Source organism: Pagrus major, chromosome 20, assembly GCF_040436345.1.
Source record: "Pagrus major chromosome 20, Pma_NU_1.0".
Classification (NCBI taxonomy): Eukaryota; Metazoa; Chordata; class Actinopteri; order Spariformes; family Sparidae; genus Pagrus; species Pagrus major.
The window spans coordinates 1380367-1407626 of record NC_133234.1 but is presented as its reverse complement, the minus strand read 5'-3'; the positions used below and the strand labels follow the sequence as shown (position 1 = coordinate 1407626).

The following is a 27260-nucleotide window of genomic DNA, read 5'->3' as shown; positions in this document are numbered from 1 at the left end:
GGTGTTTGTTGTGTCTCCTAAGGCACCGATAGGGACCTTATAAAAGCAGTAAGGGTCAAAGCTGTGCACATTTTTCAGCTGGGACTGCTGCTGGTGAGGGCGTGCTTCTGTTTCATTGTTGTGTGGGTGTGATAGATACTGACTTTACTGATAGGATGTAATCTTGTTTGTGATTCAGGTGGAGGATACATAAGCATACCTTCTATAGCCCACAGAGGTAAGAGTTGGTATTGATTATGATGAATGATAATGATTATTCTAGTATCACCGATCTAACCTTTAACCCCGGATCTTTCAGTCCCCTCTGGGCTGTGTTGCAGAGATGAGTTCGGATGCTGAGATGGCTGTGTTTGGGGAGGCTGCCCCGTACCTGAGGAGACCTGAACGAGAGAGAATCGAATCCCAAAATCGTCCCTTTGATGCTAAAACTGCAGTGTTTGCGGTGGATCCAAAGGAGCTGTTTGTCAAAGGCACTCTGCAAAGCAAAGACAGCGGCAAAGCCACAGTTAAAACTAATGCAGGACAGGTGTGTTCACTGTGGACGGGGCTAATCATCCATGCCCTCTATATCGTTCTGCTGATGAAGGGCACGTCTCTCCTCACAGGTTGTTACAGTGAAGGATGATGAAGTCTTCCCCATGAACCCGCCCAAGTACGACAAGATCGAGGACATGGCCATGATGACCCACCTCAACGAGGCCGCTGTGCTGTTTAACCTCAAAGAGCGTTACGCAGCCTGGATGATCTATGTGAGTAGTGCAACATTTACCATAGTTGATGATGGTCATTCTCACACAATGCCAGGTGAGCTGTTGCTCAACAGACGCATTAGAGCTGCAGTTAGTTGCCCTGACAGCTGCAGTAAGCAGAGGCTACTTTAGCGGTGAGATTTTAAGGAGTGGTCTTCAACCAGATAATGTCTGACTGCTATCCCACGGCTACATGTGAAAAAGGTCCACATGTTGCATAAGCTGTTCTCATTGCTCGCTGCAAAGAGCATCAGAAATACATGGTCAAGAGGAGATGAACTTTTCCAGTTGGTACTGTTAAGTGCTGTACATCCCAGTAGACGTGCACTTGATGATGTGCATTTCAAAAGATGTCGATGCCTAGATTAAAACCAGCACAAATAATTATGCAGAAAACATTGTCTTTAAGTGTTTTATTTACATGTACATCAAAAATAATAAATTAGTCTGATTAAATTCAATTCAATTAAAGCAGACTTACATAAACCTTTTGTGTAAATTTAGTTATGGCATACTCAGTTAAAGGGAACTTCTACTTAAACATCCAACACAATGTGTTATTATTAGTATTATATGTAAAAGTAATGCATTTCACATTGATTATTCTGTCTCCTGTAATAAATCACACTTTTAGTAATGTCATTTATACTCACTGACTCAACAGACAGTAATGAACCTTTACTTTGAACTTCTGTGAAAGAATAAGACTAAACATTTACATGCAATTAAAATATGCGATATTTAGACTTTAGAATTACAAATCAATGCTCTCCATTTAATCATTTTTGTTCTCTGATTATTAATTTGGGTTATGAATTTGATCTCATGGATTACTTAATCTATAATCTCTGATGTTTACAAAAGTAGAAACTGTCATTAGACTGACTGAACTGCAGTTGTGACAGGGTAAACATTATCAGTAATTATTAATGATGTTACAGCTGCTGTGGCACTTAAATGGCTATATTTGATTTGAAAACAGATGTATCACTATGTGATGGCTAAAGGTAGTTAATTATAAATATAACTAAATGTATTATTAAGTGAAAAGTCATCATCAAATCATAATAGATAAGATTCATAAATGGAGGACATTACAGACTGTGAAACTGTAGAGCAATATGATCGAGGCTGTGTGTGTGTGTGTGTGTGAGGTGTCACCAGCTAAATCAACACAAACTGTGGCTTTTGTCTTGAAGTTGAAATGAGGGAAAAGAGCTTTACATTGGAACAGTGTCCTGTGGCTGTTAACGATACAGTGCTATTGTGGCTTTGTTTGGGTGCAGAGAATGAGAGAGGGAGTGACTGTATGACACAGTACAGTATGGTTCTGATCCAGGAAAGATCAGTGTGATGGAGAATAACCTTTAGTTAAGGTATGGTTGAGGTTCAGCAACTGCATTGCCTGCTTGGAATGAAGGAAAGATTGTGCTGATACACAGTTAAATAAAGGGTGAATGTTAATTGCAGGTCTGTGGTGGGACGTGCAGTTTTCGGCCTCACTCCACACTGCTTCCTGCAATGGCAGTGAAGTTGGCATTGGAATCAATTGTAAAATGCAGAATTGTCTGATGTGGACGTAATGCCTATGATAGTGGGCTGGAGAATACATACAGGTGTCATCTTCTGAGCATGGTTTGGGCCCACTTTCTGAAAAGAAAGTTTCAACAGAACTTCTAAATATATTTTGACCATCAAATCACCAAAGAAATGCTTCCTCAAACAAGTGTTTTTTTTTTTTTTTTTTTACACTTTCAGACCTACTCTGGGCTCTTCTGTGTCACTGTGAACCCTTACAAGTGGCTACCAGTGTACAACCAAGAGGTAGTGGTGGCCTACAGGGGCAAAAAGCGCCAGGAGGCTCCACCTCACATCTTCTCCATCTCTGACAACGCCTATCAGTTCATGCTCACTGGTAAAACTCAAACTGTTGTCACAGTCACTTACATATAAAGTTCTGATGCAGTGCAGGGTGTCATTCTGACATGACTGTGGTGTTATCTGTTGTAGATAGAGAAAACCAGTCCATCCTTATCACGTAAGCTGCATGTTGATGCAAATGCTTCAGCCTGTCTTTGATACTTTATGTCATAAAAGGGGAAATAAAACATTTCTGGTGTGTTTTGTTCTGCAGTGGAGAATCTGGTGCAGGAAAGACTGTCAACACCAAACGAGTCATCCAGTACTTTGCGACAATCGCAGGGAAGAAAGATGCTGCTGCCTCCGGAAAATTACATGTAATATTAGAAAGAACTGATGCTTTTTCAAGTGGTGCTGCACGTAGTCGACTTATAACCTTTCAATGCATATATCTGTAACTAAATCATGTCTCGTCTGCATCGTTTCTGCAGGGGAATCTGGAGGACCAGATCATCTCTGCTAACCCACTGCTGGAGGCCTTTGGGAATGCCAAAACAGTCAGGAACGACAACTCCTCCCGTTTCGTGAGTTAAAAGACAGAGATTCTGCTGGTACCAATAACTGATTGGCCAGCTTCTTTCCTTTAATAAGTATTGTTTTGTTTTTCAGGGCAAATTCATAAGAATCCACTTTGGTACCACAGGGAAACTGTCTTCTGCTGATATTGAAACTTGTGAGTTACAACACAATAGAGACATGCAATGTTTTGTTCAAGACTCATCCAGTTTTACTTCACAGACTTGCTGGAAAAATCCAGAGTAACGTTTCAGCTGGCTGCAGAGAGGAGTTACCATATCTTCTACCAGATCATGTCCAACAAGAAGCCTGAGCTCATAGGTAACACAAGAGAGATCACACTGTTACTGTATGTACATTTGTTCTCACTGTATGTTCTAAGTGAAATGGTATGCACGGTGTGTTTGAATTACAAGGCTTGTATGTGACTGGCTCATTACTTGTCACGCAGAGACTCTCCTCATCACCACCAACCCCTACGACTTCCCATTTGTGAGCCAAGGGGAGATCTGCGTGGCCAGTATTGATGACAGCGAGGAGCTGATGGCCACGGATGTGAGTCACGACCTTTTCTTTTCCTTCACTCTTAAAATTCACCGGTCCTTACATCAGCCTGGTGATGATGTACTTTCAGAGTGCTATTGACACCCTGGGCTTCACTGGAGAGGAGAGGATTGGCATTTACAAGCTAACAGGTGCTGTGATGCATTATGGGAATATGAAGTTCAAGCAGAAGCAGAGAGAGGAGCAAGCAGAGCCGGACGGGACAGAGGGTGACTGTTCACTGGATTTACCTTCATCTTTGAATCCCTTGTTTCTTCTTCTGATGATAGTTGTATCATATATGGATTTTTGTTTTAATTATCTTTTTCTACTTCTTATCTAATTTTTCTTCTCTCCTGTCATTCGTAGTTCTCTGACTTGATCTTTTTCTCTGACCAGTGGCTGACAAAGCAGCTTACCTGATGGGTCTGAACTCTGCTGACCTGCTGAAAGCTCTGTGTTACCCCAGAGTGAAGGTTGGGAACGAGTATGTGACCAAAGGGCAGACTGTTCAGCAGGTAGTGTGTTATCCATTATGAATTTTATATTGCCACTTCAACGTGTGTGAACGTTATAAGAGTATATTACTCCTTATAACGTTCACCAAAACAACTGATCTTAAACTGCTTGTAGCTAATACTATGGAGCTGAGAGAAAACATATGTCCAAAATAACCCTAAAGCTGTGCTAACCAATATTTTTTATATTTATAATTATCAAATGACTGTGTGTGATCTGAAAGGTGTTCCAAATAGTGGTGAATCCACTGAGAATTACCTTCCAACTCTGCACCTCCTCTGAGCTTTTAAACTTCCTTTAGCCAGTTGTTTTGGTTTTCAGCCCCAGCAGGAGTCTGTCTTCAGTGAAACAGCTCTGCTACACCTACTGTACACTCCCTGCCAGGCACCAAACAGCAGACAAAGTAAAGCTGCACAACATGGATCATGGGAAATGTATCCCTTTCATGCATGTAGTCCATTACAGTGGACAGATATTTGGAAGCCATTTTGAACCATTTAAGTTGAAATGTCACATCCCAAATGTTGGATTAATGACTCACACAGTAGGTCTGGCTCATAAACTATTCTGTTTACGGCAGTTTATGAGCCGTAGCTTTGCGGGTAAACACACTGATCTCTCAGACACTTCTCCCGGTCTTCTGCTGCTCCCCTCAGGGTCCAGGGTTCTGGAGCCGCTCTTTGCTACACCTGCAGTGTCTCTGAGCTTGTTAGGTTGAGCAGACAGGCAGGATGGCGGAGCAGCGGCGAGCAGCAGAAACTCACTGTGAACTCACTGTCATTGTGCAGGTCTACAACTCTATTGGTGCTCTGGCCAAATCAGTCTATGAGAAGATGTTTATGTGGATGGTCCTCCGCATTAATCAGATGCTCGACACCAAGCAGCCCAGGCAGTTCTTCATCGGGGTCCTGGACATTGCTGGGTTTGAAATCTTTGATGTAAGTTACCATTAAGCAGGGATTTTTCTGGAATTTCCTCTGAATGAAGTGGTTCTACTCTAAAAGTGTTGTTTTGCAGTACAACAGTCTGGAACAGCTGTGCATCAATTTCACCAATGAGAAACTGCAACAGTTTTTCAACCACCACATGTTTGTGCTGGAGCAAGAGGAGTATAAGAAGGAAGGCATCGAGTGGGAGTTCATTGACTTTGGGATGGACCTGGCTGCCTGTATAGAGCTCATTGAAAAGGTTACTTCAGACGGATATGATGTTGTACAATGTCCCAGAAATAAATGCCTCCACAGAATGACTTTATATGTTAAAACAGAGTTGTTTCGTCCTCAACAGCCAATGGGCATCTTTTCCATCCTCGAAGAGGAGTGTATGTTTCCCAAAGCATCCGACACCACCTTCAAAAACAAGCTGTATGACCAACATCTGGGTAAATCCGGCAACTTCCAGAAGCCTAAGCCTGTCAAAGGCAAGGCTGAGGCTCACTTCTCCCTGGTGCACTATGCTGGCACTGTGGACTACAGCATCACAGGCTGGCTGGACAAGAACAAGGACCCGCTCAATGATACTGTAGTCCAGCTCTACCAGAAAGCCAGCCTCAAACTACTGGCTTTCCTATATTCTAACTATTCCACAGCCGACGGTAAGAATCTGAGAATGTTTTGACTGTTTTATCTTAAGGTCTATCTGTATACTGTAGATAAAAAACATTTCTTCTTCTAGATGCTACTGGTGGAGCCGGTGCTTCTAAGAAAGCAGCAAAGAAGAAGGGCTCATCCTTCCAGACTGTGTCAGCCCTCTTCCGGGTAACTGCATACTGAAATAATACTGGATTCTCTTAAGTAATTACAAATAATGAAGTAAGGAAACAACAGCTCAGCTTTTGTGCGACAGAGTAGTGACAGTGATTATCTCTAACAGGAGAATCTGGGAAAGCTGATGACAAATCTTAAGAGCACCCATCCTCATTTTGTTCGGTGTTTAATTCCAAATGAAACTAAAACTCCAGGTAAGTGTCATATTATAAACACTGTTTATCAGACTATTTAAATCATGTCTCAGGCAGTGTGATTCTAATCTAGCTCTGGCTGACCTTCAGGCATTATGGAGCACCACCTGGTCATCCATCAGCTGCGATGTAACGGTGTGCTGGAAGGGATCAGGATCTGTAGGAAGGGCTTCCCCAGTAGGATCCTGTACGGGGATTTCAAGCAAAGGTAAGAAGCAGAGGTCAGGTTGTTCGAGAATTCAAAAAACAAAAACCCTCCTTCTCTAACAAGGGTTTGTCTTATAGGTACAAAGTACTGAATGCTAGTGTGATACCTGAGGGACAGTTCATCGACAACAAGAAAGCTGCTGAGAAGCTCTTGGGGTCTATCGATGTGGATCACACACAGTATAAGTTTGGGCACACCAAGGTAAATGATTCTGAATGCTACAACAGGCCTCAGTGTGTTTGAACTGAAGTGCTGCTGCTGCTGCATCCATCACTTCTGTCAAGTATGTGGAGGTGTCACAGTAAGGCAACACCAGGAATGTTTGTCTCGTGTGGACGGTTATTCCCAGTTGTATGATTCAAATGAAAGCAGTTCTTGGAGAGTTTACGGGGCCTGTGTGACAGCTGACAGGCTTTTCCCAGCTCTGAGTGTAGCCATTCAGAGCAGATATAAACACTTTTGCATACGACATATCATACTAACCATTAAAACATTTATGAAACTCATGTCCATATGTTGAAGGGACGGTTATCCCCAAAATCAAAAACACATATTCTTCCTCTTACCTGTACAGTAGTGATATTTATCCTTCTAGATAGTTTTGATGTGAGTTGTCAAGTTTTTGGAGATATCAGCTGTAGAGATGTCAGCCTGCTCTCCAATATAAAGGAACTATACAGCACTCTGCTTGAGCCAAAAAATACAAGAAGATAATCCACAGACCTTGTTGTGCGCATTTTCTCACAAGGAACTATTTTCTTTCCATATCACTGTCCAGAAGGCAGTGTGCATCTCCTCATGGACAAAAGTTCCATGCTTGTGATGAAAACATTAGTGGCGCCCTCTTTGGTTGAGCTGTAAAGTTAGCTAGCTTAGTTATCTCAGTCATCTAGCCTCTTGTCCATGAGTAGATGCACGCCTCCTTCTGCCTGGTGATATAAAAGCAGCAGACCACACACAAACTGTCTCAATGGATAAAAGCACCACAGGTAAGAGAAAAAATATGTATTTTTGATTTTAGGGTGAACTGTCCCTTTAAGGTTATTTTGATGTAGTATTCGTGAGTATCTTAACATATAACCAAATTGTATTTCCTGAAGGTGTTCTTCAAAGCTGGACTCTTGGGTCTACTAGAAGAGATGAGGGATGAAAAACTGGCCTCTCTCATCACCATCACTCAGGCCTTGTGCCGCGGCTTCCTCAGAAGGAGGGAGTATCAGAAAATGATGGAGAGGAGGTAATCATGAGTATGGTAGATTAAAATCACTGATCACTTTTCACATGTACATAAATATACTGTAGATCTGTATGGATGTACTTATTGCTTTGAAGCTAAAAACTAAAAACGAACTCTGACACTTTCCAGAGAGTCCATTTACATCGTCCAGTACAACATCCGCTCCTTCATGAATGTGAAACACTGGCCATGGATGAAGCTCTACTTTAAGATCAAGCCACTCTTGAGGAGTGCTGAGACTGAGAAGGAGATGGCCATCATGAAAGTGGACTTCGCCAAGTGTAAGGAGGATTTAACCAAAGCTGAGACCAAGAGGAAGGAACTGGAAGCTAAAATGGTTTCACTGCTTCAGGAGAAGAATGACTTGTGTCTGCAGATTCAGTCTGTAAGTAGAGAGAGTACACATGTTGCAAAGATACTGCTGTTAATGTAAGTCACATGTAAGAGCTTCAGCATGCTACGTGTAGCGACCCACTTTCCACATCAAGGCTGCTGTAGAAAAAGAAAGCCGGAAAACAGTTAAAACTTTTAAGTTAACTTTTTTAACTTTTAGTTAAAAGTGGCTGTATGTCACTACTGTACAAACATGTATGCTGCTTACTACGTGATTTTACGTTCGTCTGGTCTTTATAAATACGTTGTGTATTTTGGATGGAATGGGGAGGGACTGGCTCGGGGTTAAATGCAAACTGTGCCTTTTTTTTTCAACAGGAAAGTGAGAGTCTGGCAGATGCAGAGGAAAGATGTGAGGGGCTAATTAAGAACAAGATTTCACTGGAGGCCAAAGCCAAAGAACTGAGCGAGAGACTGGAGGATGAGGAGGAGGTGAACGCTGAGCTAACTGCCAAGAAGAGGAAGCTGGAGGACGAGTGCTCTGAGCTGAAGAAAGACATCGATGACTTGGAGCTCACCTTGGCCAAAGTGGAGAAGGAAAAACATGCCACTGAAAACAAGGTGTGCATCTGCTGACCTGAACACCAAGCCCACTATTTAAACACCGACTAACAGATTACTTTTTGCTTCTCGTTCAGGTGAAGAATCTGACCGAGGAGATGTCCTCTCTGGATGACACCATCGCCAAGTTATCCAAGGAGAAGCTGGCCCTGCAGGAGGCCCACCAGCAGACACTGGAGGATCTGCAGGCCGAGGAAGACAAAGTCAACTCTTTGAGCAAAGCCAAGATCAAGCTGGAGCAACAAGTTGATGATGTAAGCGTGTGGCCACTACCTTTTAGAAGCTACAGTATGTGAAACTTAAACATGCTCTGATCAATTTTTTATATATTTATATTATAACTCCACCAATTTCACTCATTTAAGTGTGTTTCCAAGTGTTGGGGAGTTCTACTGCATATGTGAAAAAAAGTAGAAATAAAGCCTTCGGTGTCTCCAGAGGAACTAGCTGATGTTATTTGGGGCTGAAGACTACAAGTTTGAAAATGAAAAAATATGAGGGTGTTCAGTTCAGTTAGGCCCGGCTCACGCATCAGGAGTTCAACAACTCGCTGACGTTCTTGTCTAATCTCAACCATGCACACGCCACAAGATTTGAACATAATGGTGCATCACACACTGCAGGATATTACGAAGGTTACTGTGTCAGAGGGAGCGATGCAGCTCCTCACTGATCTCATGGGGAAGCAGATAAAACAAAACAGAGACTGTGGAGCAAAACTTGCTGTCGTAAAGTTTAGACTTTGTGGTGTGAAAAAACTAAAGCAGAAGAAACGAGTCTGGATGATTAAATGGGATTTCTATTCTTCAGTGAGAAGAGGAGGTGAGATTTTAAAGATGACCCAACAGACAGCTGTTTTCAGGGTAAAAGCTCTAAAGACCCACTGGAGGCTACTTCCAGGCACCAGACTAGCTCACAGAAAACATTAGCAACTAGCTGGTGAACACAGTGGAGCATCAAGCAACTTAACAGCCAGATATTCTATTTAGAAGTTAATGAGACGAAAAACAGCTAGAATGAGAATGATTATTGGATGTACGTGCTCCGTTTTAGTGTTGTGTTTAAAGCTTATCGTGCCGTGTGGCCAAACAAATCAATAAATGCGAGATTTGATTGTTTTGCTGAAACTGTGTCAATGTTTCAGCTTGAGGGTTCTCTGGAACAAGAAAAAAAGGTGCGGATGGATGTCGAGAGAGCCAAAAGGAAGCTTGAAGGAGATCTGAAACTGAGTCAAGAATCCATAATGGATTTGGAAAATGACAAACAACAACTGGAAGAACGGCTTAAAAAGTATGTATTTGTGCAGCAGTGTCTGAGAATAATGATAGGCACATTACTGCACATATTCATTAACCACATGGTGTGGTTCTGCAAACAGGAAAGACTTTGAATTCAGCCAGCTTGTATCCAAGATCGAGGATGAGCAGAGTATGGCAGCACAGTCTCAGAAGAGGATCAAGGAGCTTCAGGTACTTTAGACACTGAAAAGGTTGGACTGAAATGTGCTGCGAGTCAATGAATGATCGTTGTTTTTTGTTGCTTTACCCAGGCCCGCATTGAGGAGCTGGAAGAAGAGATTGAGGTGGAGCGCGTTGCCAGGGCGAAGGTGGAAAAGCAGAGGTCCGATCTCTCCAGGGAGCTCGAGGAGATCAGCGAGAGGCTGGAGGAGGCCGGGGGAGCCACTGCCTCTCAGGTAGAGATGAACAAGAAGCGAGAGATGGAGTTTCAGAAACTGAGACGAGACCTGGAAGAGTCGACGCTTCACCATGAGGCCACCGCTGCAGCTTTAAGAAAGAAACACGCTGACAGTGTGGCTGAGCTGGGAGAGCAGATCGACAACCTTCAGCGGGTCAAACAGAAGCTGGAGAAGGAGAAGAGCGAGTACAAGATGGAGATTGATGACCTGTCGAGCAACTTAGAGGTCATGGTCAAGTCAAAGGTAAGCACGCCAGTATAGACTGTATTCAGTATGTGTTCATTATATCATGGTAAATGAATATAACAGTTTTTTTAATATAATATTACAGATTAATTATGAGAAGATGTGTCACTCTCTGGATGACCAGCTGGGAGACTACAAGACAAAACACGATGAGAACACTCGCCTGATCGCTGAAATTAATGTTCAGAGGGCAAAACTTCAGAATGAAAACGGTAACCAGCAGAGTTAAATCTTGTTAAAGAGACTTCAACACTTTTCTCTTACCTCGTGTTCTGAAACCTCTTCAACAGGTGAGCTGTCTCGTCTTCTCGAGGAGAAAGAAGCGATACTCTCTCAGATGTTGAGGGCTAAGACGGCCTTCACTCAGCAGATTGAGGAGCTGAAGAGGCAGGTGGAAGAAGAAGCGAAGGTTTGCTGCATTACAACCAAACAATGACTGTCACATCAATAATGTTTGAACGTCAGCAGGATAACTAATTAGCTTTGGGTGAACTGTTGCTTTAACACAAAGCAGAGAAAAACTCTTTCCCCAAATGACAGACTTTAAGGAGGGGAGTCATAATAACAGGATTATTTGAACCTTGAGAGAAAATCTGCTTTGATTAAATCAAACTTTATTCAGCTAAAATCCAAAAAATCCTGCCTCTCTGTCAGGCTAAGAATGCCCTCGCCCATGCTCTCCATTCTGCACGTCACGACTGTGATCTGCTGAGGGAGCAGTTTGAGGAGGAGCAGGAGGCCAAGGCTGAGCTCCAGAGAGCAATGTCCAAGGCCAACACTGAGGTGGCGCAGTGGAGAACCAAATATGAGACTGATGCCATCCAGCGCAATGATGAGCTGGAGGAGGCTAAGTGAGTGACACACAAAGACATTATGAAATGAGATATTTGATAACAAACAAACCGACAATAAATATGTTATATGTTGTTATGCTCAGGAAAAAGCTTGCCCAGCGTCTGCAGGAGGCTGAGGAGGCCATCGAGGCGGTGAACGCTAAGTGCTCATCTTTGGAGAAAACGAAGCAGAGGCTGCAGGGAGAGGTGGAGGACCTCATGGTCGATGTGGAGAGGGCGAATGCTCAAGCAGCTGGCCTGGATAAAAAGCAGAGGAGCTTTGATAAGGTAACAAAGACATCCTGTACGTTCATTATGCTGGACCAATCACAGCAAGCCACAGATACTAACAGTAACAATCTGCAACATTATTATTCTCTAAAATGATTGGCTTGTTGCTCTCCAGTGACCTTATAAAATCATCCATCCAGATACATGACCAATAATTTGCGTCTTCCTCAGATTCTGTCTGAGTGGAAGCAGAAGTTCGAGGAGAGTCAGGCTGAGCTGGATGGATCACAGAAGGAGTCTCGCTCCCTCAGCACCGAGCTCTTCAAAATGAAGAACTCTTATGAGGAAGCTCTGGAGCACCTCGAGGTCCTCAAACGAGAGAATAAAAACCTGCAACGTACGTATGTTACTGTCAGACAGGAAGGTTCTTCTGACACTGGATCAGATGGTTCTGAATAAACACCAAGGATGTTATGGTCATATGTCAGTTTATATTGGCCTTTGTCTGAAAAAACTCTAATACATTTGACACCTTTAGAGGAGATCTCTGATCTGACTGAACAACTTGGAGAGAATGGTAAAGCCATCCATGAGCTGGAGAAGACTAAGAAGCAAAGTGAGACGGAGAAGACAGAGATCCAGACTGCTTTGGAAGAGGCTGAGGTAACTTGACGTAATACGAATAAATGATTTACACCATGGCTCATTCCTCTTTATCAATGTGTTCTTATTTTTCTCTGGACTCCAGGCTTCTCTGGAACATGAGGAATCTAAAATTCTGCGTGTCCAGCTGGAGCTGGCTCAGGTGAAAGGAGAGGTTGATCGCAGGGTGGCTGAGAAGGACGAGGAGATCGAGCAGATGAAACGCAACAGTCAGCGCATTGTGGAAACAATGCAGTCCGCCTTAGATTCTGAGACACGCTGCAAGAACGATGCCATGAGAATCAGGAAGAAGATGGAGGCTGACCTCAATGAGATGGAGATCCAGCTGAGCCACGCCAACAGGCAGGCAGCTGAGGCCCAGAAGCAGCTGAGGAACATCCAAGCCCACCTCAAAGTGAAATATTGTTCATTGGCAGCTTCAACACAAAATGATTAGCTGTTTGGGTAAATCATAGAGCTTTTACCCTCCTGCCCCTCTGCAGGAGCAAACCCTTCACCTGGACGAGGCACTGCGGAGCCAGGAGGACCTGAAGGAGCAGGTGGCCATGACGGAGCGCAGGAGCTGCCTGATGCAGGCGGAGGTGGAGGAGCTGAGGGCCGCTCTGGAACAGTCGGAAAGAAGCCGCAAGCTGGCTGAACAGGAACTGGCTGATGCCTGTGAGAGAGTGGGGCTGCTGCACTCCCAGGTGAGCAGCAGTATTACAGTCTATCTGTGAGGGCCAGTGAGATCTGAAGGGACAGCACCGTGATGTAAGAGACCTGTTGATGATGATGATACTGTGTTTCTTCAGAGGACCGTCAGGGTCGCTAATGACTGAACAGCTACTTGGTCATGTGTTGAGATGACGTGGTTTTTAAAATTGGAGCATCAAAGGCTATGTAAGGGATAATGACCGACGAGGTGTCCTTCATCAGGAATGAATGGATGATGTCACAGACATGAAAAGTCATTACAGTCCCATGAGGTTCTTGAAGCAATGGAAACGTTGTTCACTACGTTGTAAATAGGACGGACCTTCGTTACGATTTAGCAGCGGGAGATAAACTGGTCCGCTTTAAAAAACAGAAGATCTAATTAATTAATCCTTAAAATGATGTTAATAGTACTCTGTGTACCTGCACCACAACATCTAAGTTAATTGACTTCTGATCATAGTCAAAGTCTTCACCCATCAACTGAAACTCTGCAGTTCCCCTCAGTTACACTTTAGCTCACTGTCTTGGTTTGACTTGGTTCAGTTTCACTGCTCTCAGCCTTGTTTTCAGCCCCAGCAGGCAGCTGTTTTCAGTGAATAAACCTTGTTAAACCCACTTCACACTGCTCAGCACACAGACAAAGTGAGAGACTAGCTGGTAAACATGCTAAAACATTAAAATTAAAAATCTCTGGACTTGGTGAACCCAAAGCAGAGTTGAAATAATAGTCAATGTTAGAGTTTGAATTATGAATTTGTGAGGTCCCTGGAAACACCAGACTCCAAATGAATGCTAATGTTGCATCACTTTAAGTATAAACACAAGTCCCCTGTATTTACAGCAGTAAAACATCTTCCCTATCTGTCCACTGTCTCATCTGGTTCTTCCCTCTCTCTCTCCATCATTGCATCTATGCAGCTAGAAAATGACATGAACAGAATGTTTATGACGCAAGTAAATGTAAGAGGAGTTTTCAGGGAATCCACATCTGACAACTGTAGGCTATATCAACACACCGCTGAGCAAAGTGAAGTCATTCGTACAGTAGCTGACTCGTCTGTCTCTCTCTCTCCTTCTTTGTGCTGTCAACCACACGGCACACTTTGGTTATTAATATTTATTAATATTTTATAACAGTATTTATAATATAATATGACCCAGGAGGACAATCGATATCAATTTATAACATTCTTCTGATTGAATACGGTGGAGTCAGAGATGTAAAGAGTAATAATAATTGCTAAAAAGGGTCTAAAATCACCTGTGATATACTGTTTGCTGACCGTCTCTTTGCTACAGAACACAAGCCTCCTCAACTCCAAGAGGAAGCTGGATGCAGATGTCAGCCAGCTGCAGGTCGAGGTGGAGGATGCCGTCCAAGAGGCTCGAAATGCAGAGGAGAAAGCCAAGAAGGCCATCACTGATGTGAATATCACGTGCTTCACCTCTTATTACTGTATATCAAGCATGAACAGTTGTATAACATATGATGAGCAACTGAAGAAACAGCCATAATTATTAAGCAGCATAAATCAAACAAATCAGTTTACACCACTCTGTTCATGAAGGCGGCCATGATGGCCGAGGAGCTGAAGAAGGAGCAGGACACCAGCAGCCACCTGGAGAGGATGAAGAAGAACATGGAGGTGTCCGTGAAGGACCTGCAGCACCGTCTGGATGAGGCTGAGAACCTGGCCTTGAAGGGAGGAAAGAAACAGCTCCAGAAACTGGAAAATCGGGTATCACACTCGCCCATATGAGATTCAGGTAGCATTACTGAGAACCTAAATCATAACTGTTGGGTTTGTGGTGTTTGGACTCTCTGTTGTAGGTGCGTGAGCTGGAGGGTGAAGTGGAGAGTGAGCAGAAAAGAGCTGCTGATGCTGTCAAAGGAATCCGTAAATATGAACGGAGAGTGAAGGAGCTCACGTACCAGACTGAAGAGGACAAGAAGACTGTCCTGAGACTGCAGGACCTGGTGGACAAGCTGCAGCTCAAAGTCAAGGCCTACAAACGGCAGAACGAAGAGGCGGTGAGATCTGTTCTGACCTCCAGAGAAACAAACAGGAATGATTGTCTTTTTAAATAACTGTGATGAATGATGATTAGAGCGTCCTGTGTCTGTTTCTGTCTCCAGGAGGAGCAGGCCAGTACTCATCTGGCCAAGCTAAGGAAGGTGCAGCATGAGCTGGAGGAGGCACAGGAGCGAGCAGACATCGCTGAGTCCCAAGTCAATAAGCTGAGAACCAAGAGCAGAGAGTTTGGAAAGGTAAACTCAGTACTTTCATTGATCAGTTTGGTTTATTTGGATCTTTATTGGCTGAGCTGTTGGCTAATCTTCCAGAGATTTGACCAGTGAAATAATCTAATAGACGGTCAAGTTCCTTTAGATGTACTGGTTTCTATTATTTACTGTACATTGTTAACAGTCACTCTCCTTGTTACATCACTCTTCAGTATTTTCCCCCTTGGGATCGAGAAAGTTTAATTTATTTCTGTGCTGCTTTGCATCATGGTCGGGGTAATATACCACTCCTTACATGTTGAGTTTGAGCGGTTGGGGGCCTTTTTAGATCTGAAGCATCATGGTCTGTGCCTGGGACTAAGGCCCCGTTAAGACCTGGTATTAACATCCATCCTGAGTGATCTGATCACAAGTGGACCGCTCTAAGACACACTGAGGACGCATTTAAGACCCGATCCCTCAGACCACATTCAGAGGTGGTCTGGGCCGAATGTAACTGAACAGCTATGACAAATTCTAACTCATTAGTGCCTTCTTGTAAATTCAGCAAATGTTCTACATGAACTTCTTTCTGTCTTTGTGTAAAAAACAAAGTGTCTGTTTGTTCCAGTGATGGATGAGTTTATTTCATGTAGAGCAGGAAGTGACATCAGATCACAGGTGCTCACTCAAACGCAGGTTAATGTAGCTGTGAACTGACTGTCCAAATGTGATTGGATCACTCAGGACTGGTGTTAATAGCAGGTCTGATCAGTATGAACTGCTTTGTACAAAGGAAGCTGCAGGTACACCCATTTGCCTGTGCAGTGCATTAAATATTTCCTTTCCTTTCCTTTCCTTTGCTTTCAGGCCTCTGAAGCTGATTAGATGACACAGAGGACTTCCTCCTCTTCTTCTTGAACTTCTTAGTGAAAGTAGAAACTCTGCAGATTGAATTCTGTTTTGCTGTGAGACTGTAGCAGAATAAAGTGGTGTGAAGCATCAGCTTCGTCCGTTTTTTCTCCACATCTTATGACATTATTGTCTTTCATTAGAAATACTGTATCACTCAACATAAATATATTTGTGAATACCAACACAAGTGAATGGAAACTGAGTGTTTATCGTAGTTCTTGGTGTATTAGCACATTAGCGTAGGCTCTGTAGTGCTAATTAGCCTCTGAGAGGAGTCAGTGAACCAGATAATCAGTTTTGTAGGAGTGTGCAGTTTCTATGAGTGCAGTTTGCATCTAATTTGAGCATCTGTTTGCAGAGCTCAGTCCAGAGCCCGGCAGAATGCCTCCTGACATTTACGTTCTGAGTTCAAATAGCCGTCCTCTTCACTGCCGCTCATCTACATACAATACCTAATGCTAGCATGAGACAAGTGGATTAAACATGATTAGACCAATATAATCAAAGGAGCATCTGGACCAATCAGAAAGGCTGCAGAGGATGGATTAAAGATGGAGCATGTATTTAGCTGTGTCACTCCATCCTTGAAGCTGACGGAGGGATTCTGTACTGTTTGCTTTTGTTTCTGTGTCAGCGTCCTCATCATGACAGGAATTTCATTTGTCTGGGACTCAGATTAGAAGTTAAAGTGGGACATGGACGTAAAATACTCATCAGCATGTCTTTCATACTTACAGGTACGCAAAGGAAAACTCAGCAGCACATACTGTAACAGGAGATATGTTTTGAAGTTCACCTTTTAAAAATGTTAAAACCCTCCAGAGATACAATGCAACACTAATGTACGGCAGGAGATGGACTTCATAAAATGTTACATACATTCTGACATTTTTAAACTTTTTAGTAGAGAAAATAATCAGAACAAAAAAATCTTTTTTTTTTCTGTTTAAAACCAGGATCTTGACCATTTGTTCTGTAGCCACCTGACAGGACGCTGGTCGTGTCCTCACGACTGTTTCTACCAATTAGTTTCTTAACAATCAGAGAAAAGTCTGATTCTGATTATTTTTTTACTCTTTATTTTAAATGAGGTTGTTCCTGCTAAAAAATAAATGAATGAAGGGATTTAATTAATGAATGTGTCATGCATATAAGGTGTTGAGAAGGTTCTCAGTCATCCAGGTCATGCTAATACTAAGTGCTGTATCGTAGGCAACTGGACTTGTCTCAGTTTCTTGAGGACGTTTCACCTCTCATCCTAGAGACAAGGACACGTGACTTGACTGGACATGTTCCAGTTTGACATAGATTGATTCTTTTACTCCTCTTTCAAACCATCTGTCTTCTCTGGACAACATGTTTACATTGTTTTGTAACGTTCAGATGTAAGTGGACAGCAGAGTCTTGACCTGAGGACTCAGCCCGATGGTTTAGGGTTCTGATGACCCCCAGATTGTGCTCCAGTGGGTGATGAGAGTCGAACAGCAAGTATTGATCTGTGTGTGTAGGTTTCACACATGTCCTTAACGACTCTGTAAGGACACTCCCACACAGACTTTAAAAGCCTGCAGCTCCTCCAGTTAGTTAGAACTGAGGAAGCCTCTTGGATGAGAGGTGAAACGTCTTCAACAAACTGACAGTCCAGTTGTCCATACAGCACTTAGAATCATGCATATAACTAAGCCCAGACCACATGTGCTTTCTATACACCATATATTCATACAAACCAGGATCAGAGCGCAGCAACTGTAACAGAGAAAGTCCAGAGACAGAAACTTTGAGTACAACAAAATTCAAAAATCACTGACAGAAACATTTACAGTGAAACATCTACAAGTAAAGTACAAGTACCTCAGAACTGCACTCATGTACAGTACTTGAGTAAATGTTTTTAGTTACTTCCTACCTGAGTAGACATCAGTGATGGATTGTGACTAAGTACAATTGACTCAAGTACTGTACTTGAGTAAAGTTTTGACATACTTGTACTGCACTTGAGTATTTCTATTTTCTGCATTTATGCTCTCACTGTACTACAATTTAGAAGTGAATATACTTTACTACATTTATTTGATATTGTAGGTCACTAGTAACTTTGCAGGTTACATGGTGCATCAGAGCCAAAGTAGAACATTTTGAAATGAATTTATTTAATCAGTAATCAGATAAGAAAAAATCTGATTCTTATAATCTGAAAAATTGTGAATATCAGATAATCAGCCAAGTTGATCGGTTGATCGGTCAACCCTAATAATAATCATCTAACCCTATCTACTGTACATACATACTGTACATGTAATATATGTATAATACATATATATAATACATTTATTGCCAGACAATTACTTATGGTACTGAAGTACAGTTGATATAAGATACTGTTCACTGCTTCAGCAACAACATGTCTTTGATCCTGAAAATAAAACATGAGAATTTACTTGAAGACTTTTACTTAAGTAGGATGACTTTCACTTTTACCAAAGGCCAGTGAAACAGAGAGATGATGAAATTTGCACAAAATATTATTGAACAGTTAAACTAATCATCAAATGTGGAAATATGATTTCTTAGAGGGCTGTATGTCATTAAGGGAGTTTGGACTCGACCTCAGTGAAATCCTGGCTCTGGACGAATAAATACTGAACTCCTGCTGGAGACGTCTGACGATGATGACAGTTCAATCAGTCACACCATTACGTTTACATTCACGTATCTTGAATATCTGTTATCTTCTTCTCACTTTCACCGGTACAATAACTCCTCATGTGTCCAAGACTGAGTCAGTGAATGATAACAATACGTGCCCATTAGTTTGACGGGATGAGGCCACAGATTGAAGGCCGGGCTTGGTGAGGTTTCTGTATCACAGCCCATCATGCAGCAGAGGCGATCTATGTGAGTCACACCTGCTCCTTTAAACAGTCTCAAGTGTGAAATAAAGCCAAATGACCTGGTTGATTACACTGACACCTGTGTGTATTTTATATTCCCTTCAGGCCTTTCATGTGTTCTACATCTGTAATAATCGGGTCATTTTTATAGTGAGACTAAAAATGACTGAATGGCACATTAAACAAGATATTTCTCAAATCCCTGTACACTGTATACTGAATTTCTCATTGTACTTCAGTTCTACGCAGTATTCTGCTTTTAGGTGTAATACTACAGTAACAGCAGCTAGAGGGCCCCCTCTAGCTGCCTCAGAGGCAGTGAGGCAGAAGATTAGTTCAGCTTGTTCAAAGATCTACATGTGTCATAAAGAGTTCCTTTGCCTCCAAAAAGAAGAAGAAGAAGATATTACAGACACAGAGTGACAGACCATCATGAATATTCTTTACACATACACAGTCACTTACATGCTGTTCACACTTAAAAATCTACTTTTCTTACAAATAGCTACTTTGAGTCCCAACTCAAAAACTGACGCTTGGGATCGTAGGACAGGTCGGCTGCCATCCCAAAGCGAGTTGGCAATGAGACTCAAAAATCAACTTGTCTTTCAAATAGAAGCTTTAATATCTGGGGAAAAAAAGTTTCTTTCTCAACCTCACGTGTAAAAACAGACTCAGCACTTTTAAAATGCACCAGTGACGACAAGACTTTAGAGGAGGGGTTGTTTTAGGACATTAGCAGAAAAGTAAATATAAGATTGTAAATGAATATCATCTGTTAGACCTGTCCATGGGCACAGGTACCAGTGAAGCTTTAATTCTTAACACTTGCCTGTCATGCTCCAGCACACACATCTGGACTGGAGAGGCTTCTGTTGGTCCCCTCACTCTCATCCTGGACATTTTCTGAACACATGTATCTCCAATACAAACACAAAGAAATACAAACTAGATTACCTGTCATCCCTGCTCTCCCAGCAGGAGAACCAGAGTGTTTCTGTTAAAAACAGCTGCCTGCTGAGACCGAACCACAACACTAAAGTTACGGGTCGCAGAACCAAAAGAGGAGCTATGTCTGTTGATAACTCTCTATCGGTCCGTGGTAGAAAGTAACATTTACTCAAGTACTGTACTTGAGTACAATGTTGAGGTACTAATTTTATGCTAGTTACTACTTCTACTCCTCAGGGAAATATCATACTTCTTACTTCACTTTTTGTGTTTTTGACTTAAAATGTATGTCGTTTATGTTTTTGAGAAAAAGGGATACTTTTATTCTGCACCTTTCTGCAAGCTCTGTAGGTGTATTTCTTTCCTAATATGATTTGTCTCCATAAAAACGTTATCAATATGACCATGAAGTAAGATTCTGAATGCAAGACTTTGACTTGTAACAGTGTTAGTACTTTTACTCCTGGCATAAATTTAACCCCTGGAAACTCATCTCTGTTCCTCACCAGTACATGTTTTTAAAGTTTTTTCCCCTGAACAAATCCCTAAGTGGCTTTAAATATTTTGGCTGTAGCGTGCAAGTTGATGGGATTGGTTCCTGAGGTTTGTGACATATGAAAGCCTTTTTTTTGGTACACTGCAGCTCTGAAGCAGAAATGCTCAGCTGTGGTGCTGACTGGTTATTTTGCTCATGATAAGTCTTGTATAATATAAAAAACACCATTTGGAGGTTAACAAGGTTAAAAACGTTGTTTTCATCGGAGGGTGTCTTTAATTCTTCTTCCACCACTGGTGTGGGCTCATCATTATGAGCAGTGCCTTTCACATTACACACAGTTATTTGATACATTGAATTATACAATTTATGTAAGTAAAATTCAATATAACAATGAAAAGAACATACAGATGCTCTTTATAGTTATTATAATTTATTGAATAAGTAGTTTATGGTATATAATGTACTGTAGAGAGCAGCTGGTGTGATTCACACACATCATCTTCTCCCACATCTTCCCCATAACTAACTTTACCATTCTTCTGAGCAGCAGTGAAAGGCTTCTCTCTTTTTCAAGTTCTTCCCAGAGTTCCTGCTCCATCTGATTCACACAGAGGCGCCTCACTGAGCTCCAGGCCTGTTCACATCACTCAGTACTTAGTCTCAACTGCTGCAGGTAAGGCTTTATATTATGAGGCATTATTTTATTTATTAAAAATTTCAGAGAACATCCAAGGTAAAGAGCTATGTATGCTTTCCTCCAAGTCCGCTTTTATAAAAGTGTAGTGTGTAGGATGGTGTGGTAGTGGCATCTAGTGATGAGGTTGAAGACTGTTACCAAATGAATCCCCTCCCCTTCCAAGTGTGTAGACAAACCTGGGGGGTACTGGTTTAATGTATTCCAATTCTTAAGTGTTGCGTTTCAATAGTAATGATTCATTGCCTTTTTGTGTTTTGCTCTTTTAACTCTATAGACCATGGGGGGGGGGGGGGGGGGGGGAGTTGAGTCATCCACTTCAGAGACTATATCTTATGAGTCATATTTCCAAAAAATAAAATTAGATGTGAGGTCTGAATGAACAGAGTCCCTGAACACTGCATGCAGCACAAATGTGAATCTTTAAAAGAGGGAAATGAAATGTACAGTAGAATGAATATAAAGTAGTATAAGTACAATAAGAAAAATAATATATATATATATATATCTATATATATATATATATATATACATATACATATAATTTTTCATCAGCACTTTAATGGTAATTCCCACTAAGTGGTAGTAATTGAAATCAAAGAATCACAAAATGAAGTGACTCATGATCATAATCAGGTGATTACACACTGATGAGAAAATGAAAGCTTTATCATTTCTTTTGGCTGTACAGAGGGTTTATTTCCCTACAGATTAAAGTTACTATTTATGTTAGCAACTCATTTAAAATAACATCACTTTGACCGGTCTGTCTTTGTGCTACTGTTTCATTACACGTTAAGATGTACCATTATTCTGTAATTGCCACACTGTTGAGCAAATGTCACATAGACCAACTTCAATGTACTTCTCCATGCTGTACCACTCAGTTGTACTTACCAGTTCAGCCACAAGGAGCTTTCTTGCATCTGCCCCCTTTGCTATTTCCTGGAACCTTAAAGATTCAGAAAGAGTTGTTATCATGTTGTGAAATTGTTGTGCGTTTGCAGTGAGCTTTAATCTGAAATGTCACCGTGGACTCACTTTTCCAGGAAGCTTCGTCCAGCCAGCAGCCACTTCTTCATATCTTCAGTACTTAAATAAAAGGGAACTTGACGCTGCAGCTTCATGAGCACAAACTGCCTCATGAGTATCTTCTGCAACACACATTCAACACACAGTTTGAATCAGCTGACACAGAGGCCCCATACGTGCTCCTGTACCTTAGTATGAACAGTTCATCTTTACATTAAGAGTGGCAGAAAGGACTTCAGTGTGTCAATCCAATTAGTCCTAAACTAACCTCTTTTTAGGGAACTACACGTTGTCTTCTCGAGTGAAGATGACGATGACGAAGACTTCACATACCTGGTGCAAAGAGAAAGTTGATGAAGACGTGTGTTCAGATGAAAGCTGATTACATGATGTGTATCAGTCTGATGATTCTTGTGGGATTTGTATTAAAAACATAACAAAAGGATTATCGTTATTATTCAACTTGGACTATTTTGTCTTTTACCAAACAGGTTAATAAACTGAAATGGGAGAAGTCATTGAATCCACGTCATTCACACTCTATTCCTCTTGATTGCCAATAATGACTCAGCATTAATTTGAACTTTTAAACAGAGAGCAGGATCGCAAACAACCCAAACACTAACAAAACAAACACTATTAGAGGATTTATTGATTAATAGACCTATGATTTATTATGCAGCTAATGTTAGATAATGGAAAATGGGGGTCTAGTTTAAACACCATTTAATAACTGTGAGAAATATTATCAACAGTGTTCATCAAACATTGACTCAAAGGAGAGAATTATGAAAGAAGTCAAATCAAATCAAATCAAATCAATGTATATAGCCCAAAATCACAGTCACATTGCCTCAGTGGGCTTTACAATCTGTACAGTGAACGACATCCTCTGTCCTTAGACCCTCGATTCAAGTGAGGAAAAACTTGCCATATTAAGAAAATAAAACCTTTTAACAGGGAAAAAAAGATGGAAGAAACCTCAGGAAGAGCCACAGAGGAGGGATCCCTCTCCCAGGACGGACAGACGTTCAGTAGATGTTGCATGTACAGAACAGAACAACAAAATCACAGTTTACAAATTGCATGGACAGAATAGAAGCTGGATTAAATCCATTCAGGGTTCCCACAGATTTTCATGGACAAACTTTCAAAACTTTTCCAGGATTTTTCTGGAGCCCATACTAAATTTTCCATGACTATTCACAACCTATAGATACCCACTATATTGAGTCCAGATTATTTTAGCACCTTGTTCAATGTCTAATGCCTGCTGGATTATCTCTCAGTCTTCTCGTGTTGGATGTGCTTCGTTCTTTTTACAAAGCTTACATCTTGCACGTCGGTCATTCTCGTTTGGTTTCTAACCAAAGTCATTCAAACAGAGGCCATCAGATTCAAACTGTACTCAAACATCAGCTCAGCCAGTGGCCAGATCTGTCTTTAAGTGGAACAAAAATAAAATCTTAATTCAAGGTGAGCTTTTTCCAGAACTTTCAACAGCGTCTCACAGCCTTCCTCAGAGGATGAACTCAACAATGACTTCCTGACAGCAAACCTGAAGGCCTGCAGACTTTGAGTTGCAGTTGAAGCAGTTGAAGCTCTAGTTGTGTTGTTTCAGCAGCAGAATGAGCTATGAGTTCGTGTGTGTTTCAGTTTTTCTCTGTTTGGTGTCGTTTTATTTCTGCTGTGCTGCTGAGCTCAGACTACTTTCTTCTCAGTGACCTGCAGATGATGGGTGAAACAACAATCACCCTTTTTTTCATTCGCCATAAACTTTACTTTCCAGTCTGATTATGTGCAGATTGTTATATACATTTATTTAAAAGGGTCACACCATTAATGTTACACATCAAGTTTACTTGACTTGACGTATTTACATTTTCTGTTTGACTACTTGTGAACACCAAATTCCTCCTTTTCATGAAACTGGGGGCTTGGTGAACGCTGATAGCTCCATCTTGTGGTATTCATGATCTAACTCACCTTCATGTAGTGACTGCTGGTTTGATTGATTCCAAATGAAAACCAAAAGGAAAAATGTAGAATCAATATCCACACAACTCGTGGCAGTAACCCTTCCGTGATGTCTCACTGTGACCTGAGTCATGGGTGAGTGTGATGTGTGTCGGCCAATAATAAACAGCGATGTGTCATAATACCAAGCATCAGTGTAAAAAAGGAACTATCAAGCTTGTGTGCCAAATGTTTGTTCATGTTCAGGTCAACTGTGACTCTGAACAAAGCTGCTGCATTCAGAATGAAAGGCTGAACTTTAAGTAATAGGATACCACCAAAAAACAAAGGCTTTAAAGATAGCAGTGTTTATTACACTCAATTATATTCGATGCCCTCTCAAGATTTAATTTATGATGACCACTTCCATTTGTAATGATAGCATCATCATCATCATCATCATCATCATCATCATCACCACCGTTGTAACAGAGACACTCATAAAAGAAAAAGATATAAAAAGGAACAGAACGGCAGTAAAACCATAAACTCAAATCATAAAAAGCACAAATGTTTCGACGTTAAATCATCGGCAGCAAATGAAATCTCCTCAGTGTGTGAAGAAGTAGAGGAGAGCTGGAGACGAGCTGCAGGCCTCAACAATCATGAGTCAAGTCCTCTGTAATGAGAGACGGAACTTCCGGTATTACCTTTCAAACTAAAACTTACAAAGGCTTGTTGCATTAAAAAAAACCAAAATGCCAGGAAAAAATAACCACGTCTCTACCTCAAATGTATTAGTTATCATTGTTTCATGGGGTACTGGGTGGGAACTGTCACTTCTCCTCATGATAGTAATATTTGGGTATATATTTATGGTAGTATATCGGTACACTGCTTTAAATTTAGATTGGATTACATTTATGGCTGAAGAAGAGCTACTGCATCTATGGTGAGGGTCGCCATATGGTCATTATCTCTAAGTAATATCAACTGTAGCCTGTTTTATTACTAATAGTTGCCTAATAATAATAGTACTACTGACTGTAGCCTAATACTAATAGTAGCCTAATACTACTACAAACAGTAGCCTAATACTAATAGTAGCCTAATACTACTACAAACAGTAGCCTAATACTAATAGTAGCCTAATACTACTACTGACTGTAGCCTAATACTAATAGTAGCCTAATACTACTACAGACAGTAGCCTAATACTAATAGTAGCCTAATACCACCACAGACAGTAGCCTAATGCTAATATTAATAGTAGCCTAATACTACTACAAACAGTAGCCTAATACTAATAGTAGCCTAATACTACTACAAACAGTAGCCTAATACTAATAGTAGCCTAATACTACTACAGACAGTAGCCTAATACTAATAGTAGCCTAATACCACCACAGACAGTAGCCTAATGCTAATATTAATAGTAGCCTAATACTACTACTAACAGTATGCTAATACTAACAGTATGCTAATACTAATAGTAGCCTAATACTACTCACAGTAGCCTAATGTTATAGCACCATTAGTAGTACAATCCTAGTAATATTGACTGATGAGAAGTTTTAATATTAGTGTAAAAGTTAATTCCTGTTTTTGGAAACAACTTGACAAAAGAAAAGATGCAACAAACACAACTAACTAAAGGTCCACTTGTTATTTCTTTCCTGAAGCTTTCGGCCTTAGCTCTCGGTCTTCCTCAGCAGTGTGCTCGCTTTAAAGAGGCTTGTCGCTCGTTCACCGACTTTTGAAGACTTTGTGCTTTTATTTTGAAGCCGCACTCGTCCATGTTCCGCCGCGGCTCCGTCCTGCCGTGCTCCTGCAGCCTTCAGACGGCGCTGACAGGCTGAGCAGAGCGCAGAGGAGCGGAGCGGAGCGCCGAGGACCATCCTCACAGCAGTCCTGTCCCGACAGCATTCCTGTCCTGACAGCAGTCCCGACAGCAGCAGGAGGACAACCTGTTCACCAACTTCACTCAACTTTTACTGCTCTTCTCCTCGACAGGAACCAGGAGACAGTCGAGCTCCGACCACGGACCAGAAACTCTGAGGTGATTCAGAAAGTTGTGCTTGTGCTCCGAGCAGCGGGGGACCGTCACCGCCGCCCGTGTGACAAGTCGCTCCGGAGATGTCTGGATCGTACTGCAAAAGTTTGTACCCGTTCACCGGGGAGCAGCACCAGCAGGGACTGAGCTTCGAGGCCGGGGACATCATCAAGGTGGTCCAGGCTCTGCCCGGAGGCTGGTGGGAGGGAGAGAGGGATGGAGACAGAGGATGGTTCCCCTCCAGTTATGTCCAGGTCCTGGAGGTAAGGACACTTATGATGTCTGCTTATTGGACTCTATTGAAATGTTAATTAGATGTTAATTATGTAAATGAACCGACCTTTGTTTTGTCTGCTTTGTTTGGTTTTCACTTCTTTTAATGATTTTGTTTTTCTGAAAAACACATTTTTATTTTGTATTTTTTATTCTCTGTTCTGACTCTCTCTCTCTCTCTCTCTCTCTCACACACACACACACACACACACACTCACTCACTCACTCACTCACTCACACACACTTGAGGATAAAGACAGCATTGACAGATGCACTAATGAATCGTTTTCCCGTGCTGTGCTGATCAGATTAACTCTAGCCTTCCCAGCAGCCAGCTCCCTGCTGGCTGAGGCTGCACACTTCCTCATTCCACACACATTCCAGTGGAAAGCTCAGGTCTCCTCTCCTCTGTGCGCGTGAATGCACAGGACATGCTGCTCTCCCCCTGTCCTCCTCCTCCTCCTCCTCCTCCCCCAGCCTCCCCTCTCTGCCTCCAGAGAGTTCACACTCTGCTGTTGCAAGTTAGAAAAGCTCTCACACTTCTTTACATTTACTTCTTAAAAAGTTGTCATGTTTGTCTGGGATTTAAGTGATCTGAGTCAGTGGCAGAGTCAGTGACACCACCCAGTATACTGACAGTCTGTTATAATCAGCTTGTATCCAAGAGGGACCGGCTCGACGCCAGCGTTCTCAGCTCTGGCACCAGTGCTGCCATTTTTGTTGTCACGTCTTCACTCAGAATGTGAGAAGACGGGAACAGAACCGTGGTGTGTGACCTATCAGAGACTGTAGGATCACATA

At 41.8% G+C, this 27260-nt stretch overlaps 2 protein-coding genes across 2 annotated transcripts in view; both read left to right on the top strand.

The window, feature by feature from the left end:
- The first annotated feature begins 322 nt into the window (after positions 1-322).
- On the top strand, positions 323-26196 carry LOC141015903 (myosin-1-like). The gene is made up of 38 exons (XM_073490127.1): positions 323-526; positions 606-749; positions 2508-2664; positions 2760-2787; positions 2884-2986; positions 3101-3193; positions 3279-3342; positions 3408-3506; positions 3637-3740; positions 3820-3958; positions 4128-4246; positions 5036-5185; positions 5265-5435; positions 5535-5841; positions 5922-6004; positions 6120-6207; positions 6298-6415; positions 6493-6616; positions 7516-7652; positions 7782-8037; positions 8364-8606; positions 8684-8860; positions 9751-9896; positions 9985-10075; positions 10156-10545; positions 10634-10760; positions 10839-10957; positions 11203-11399; positions 11486-11669; positions 11844-12009; positions 12151-12275; positions 12361-12669; positions 12758-12961; positions 14271-14396; positions 14540-14710; positions 14803-15003; positions 15109-15249; positions 26074-26196. Exons 1-38 carry the CDS (start codon positions 323-325, stop codon positions 26194-26196), a joined length of 5928 nt encoding a protein of 1975 aa, XP_073346228.1.
- The window catches only part of gas7b (growth arrest-specific 7b), a 77039-nt gene continuing 75751 nt past the window's right edge, over positions 25973-27260 (top strand). The window contains exon 1 of the mRNA XM_073488981.1: positions 25973-26449. Within this exon, the coding sequence (XP_073345082.1) occupies positions 26270-26449 (180 nt within the window). The 5' untranslated portion in view covers positions 25973-26269. The remainder of the gene's footprint in view (positions 26450-27260) is intronic.

Coding starts and splice junctions, on each gene's coding strand:
- LOC141015903 (XM_073490127.1), top strand. CDS start 323: ATGAGTTCGGATGCTGAGATGGCTGTGTTTGGGGAGGCTGCCCCGTAC. Junction 2,665..2,759: donor CTATCAGTTCATGCTCACTG/GTAAAACTCAAA, acceptor TATCTGTTGTAG/ATAGAGAAAACCAGTCCATC. Junction 6,208..6,297: donor AAATGAAACTAAAACTCCAG/GTAAGTGTCATA, acceptor GCTGACCTTCAG/GCATTATGGAGCACCACCTG.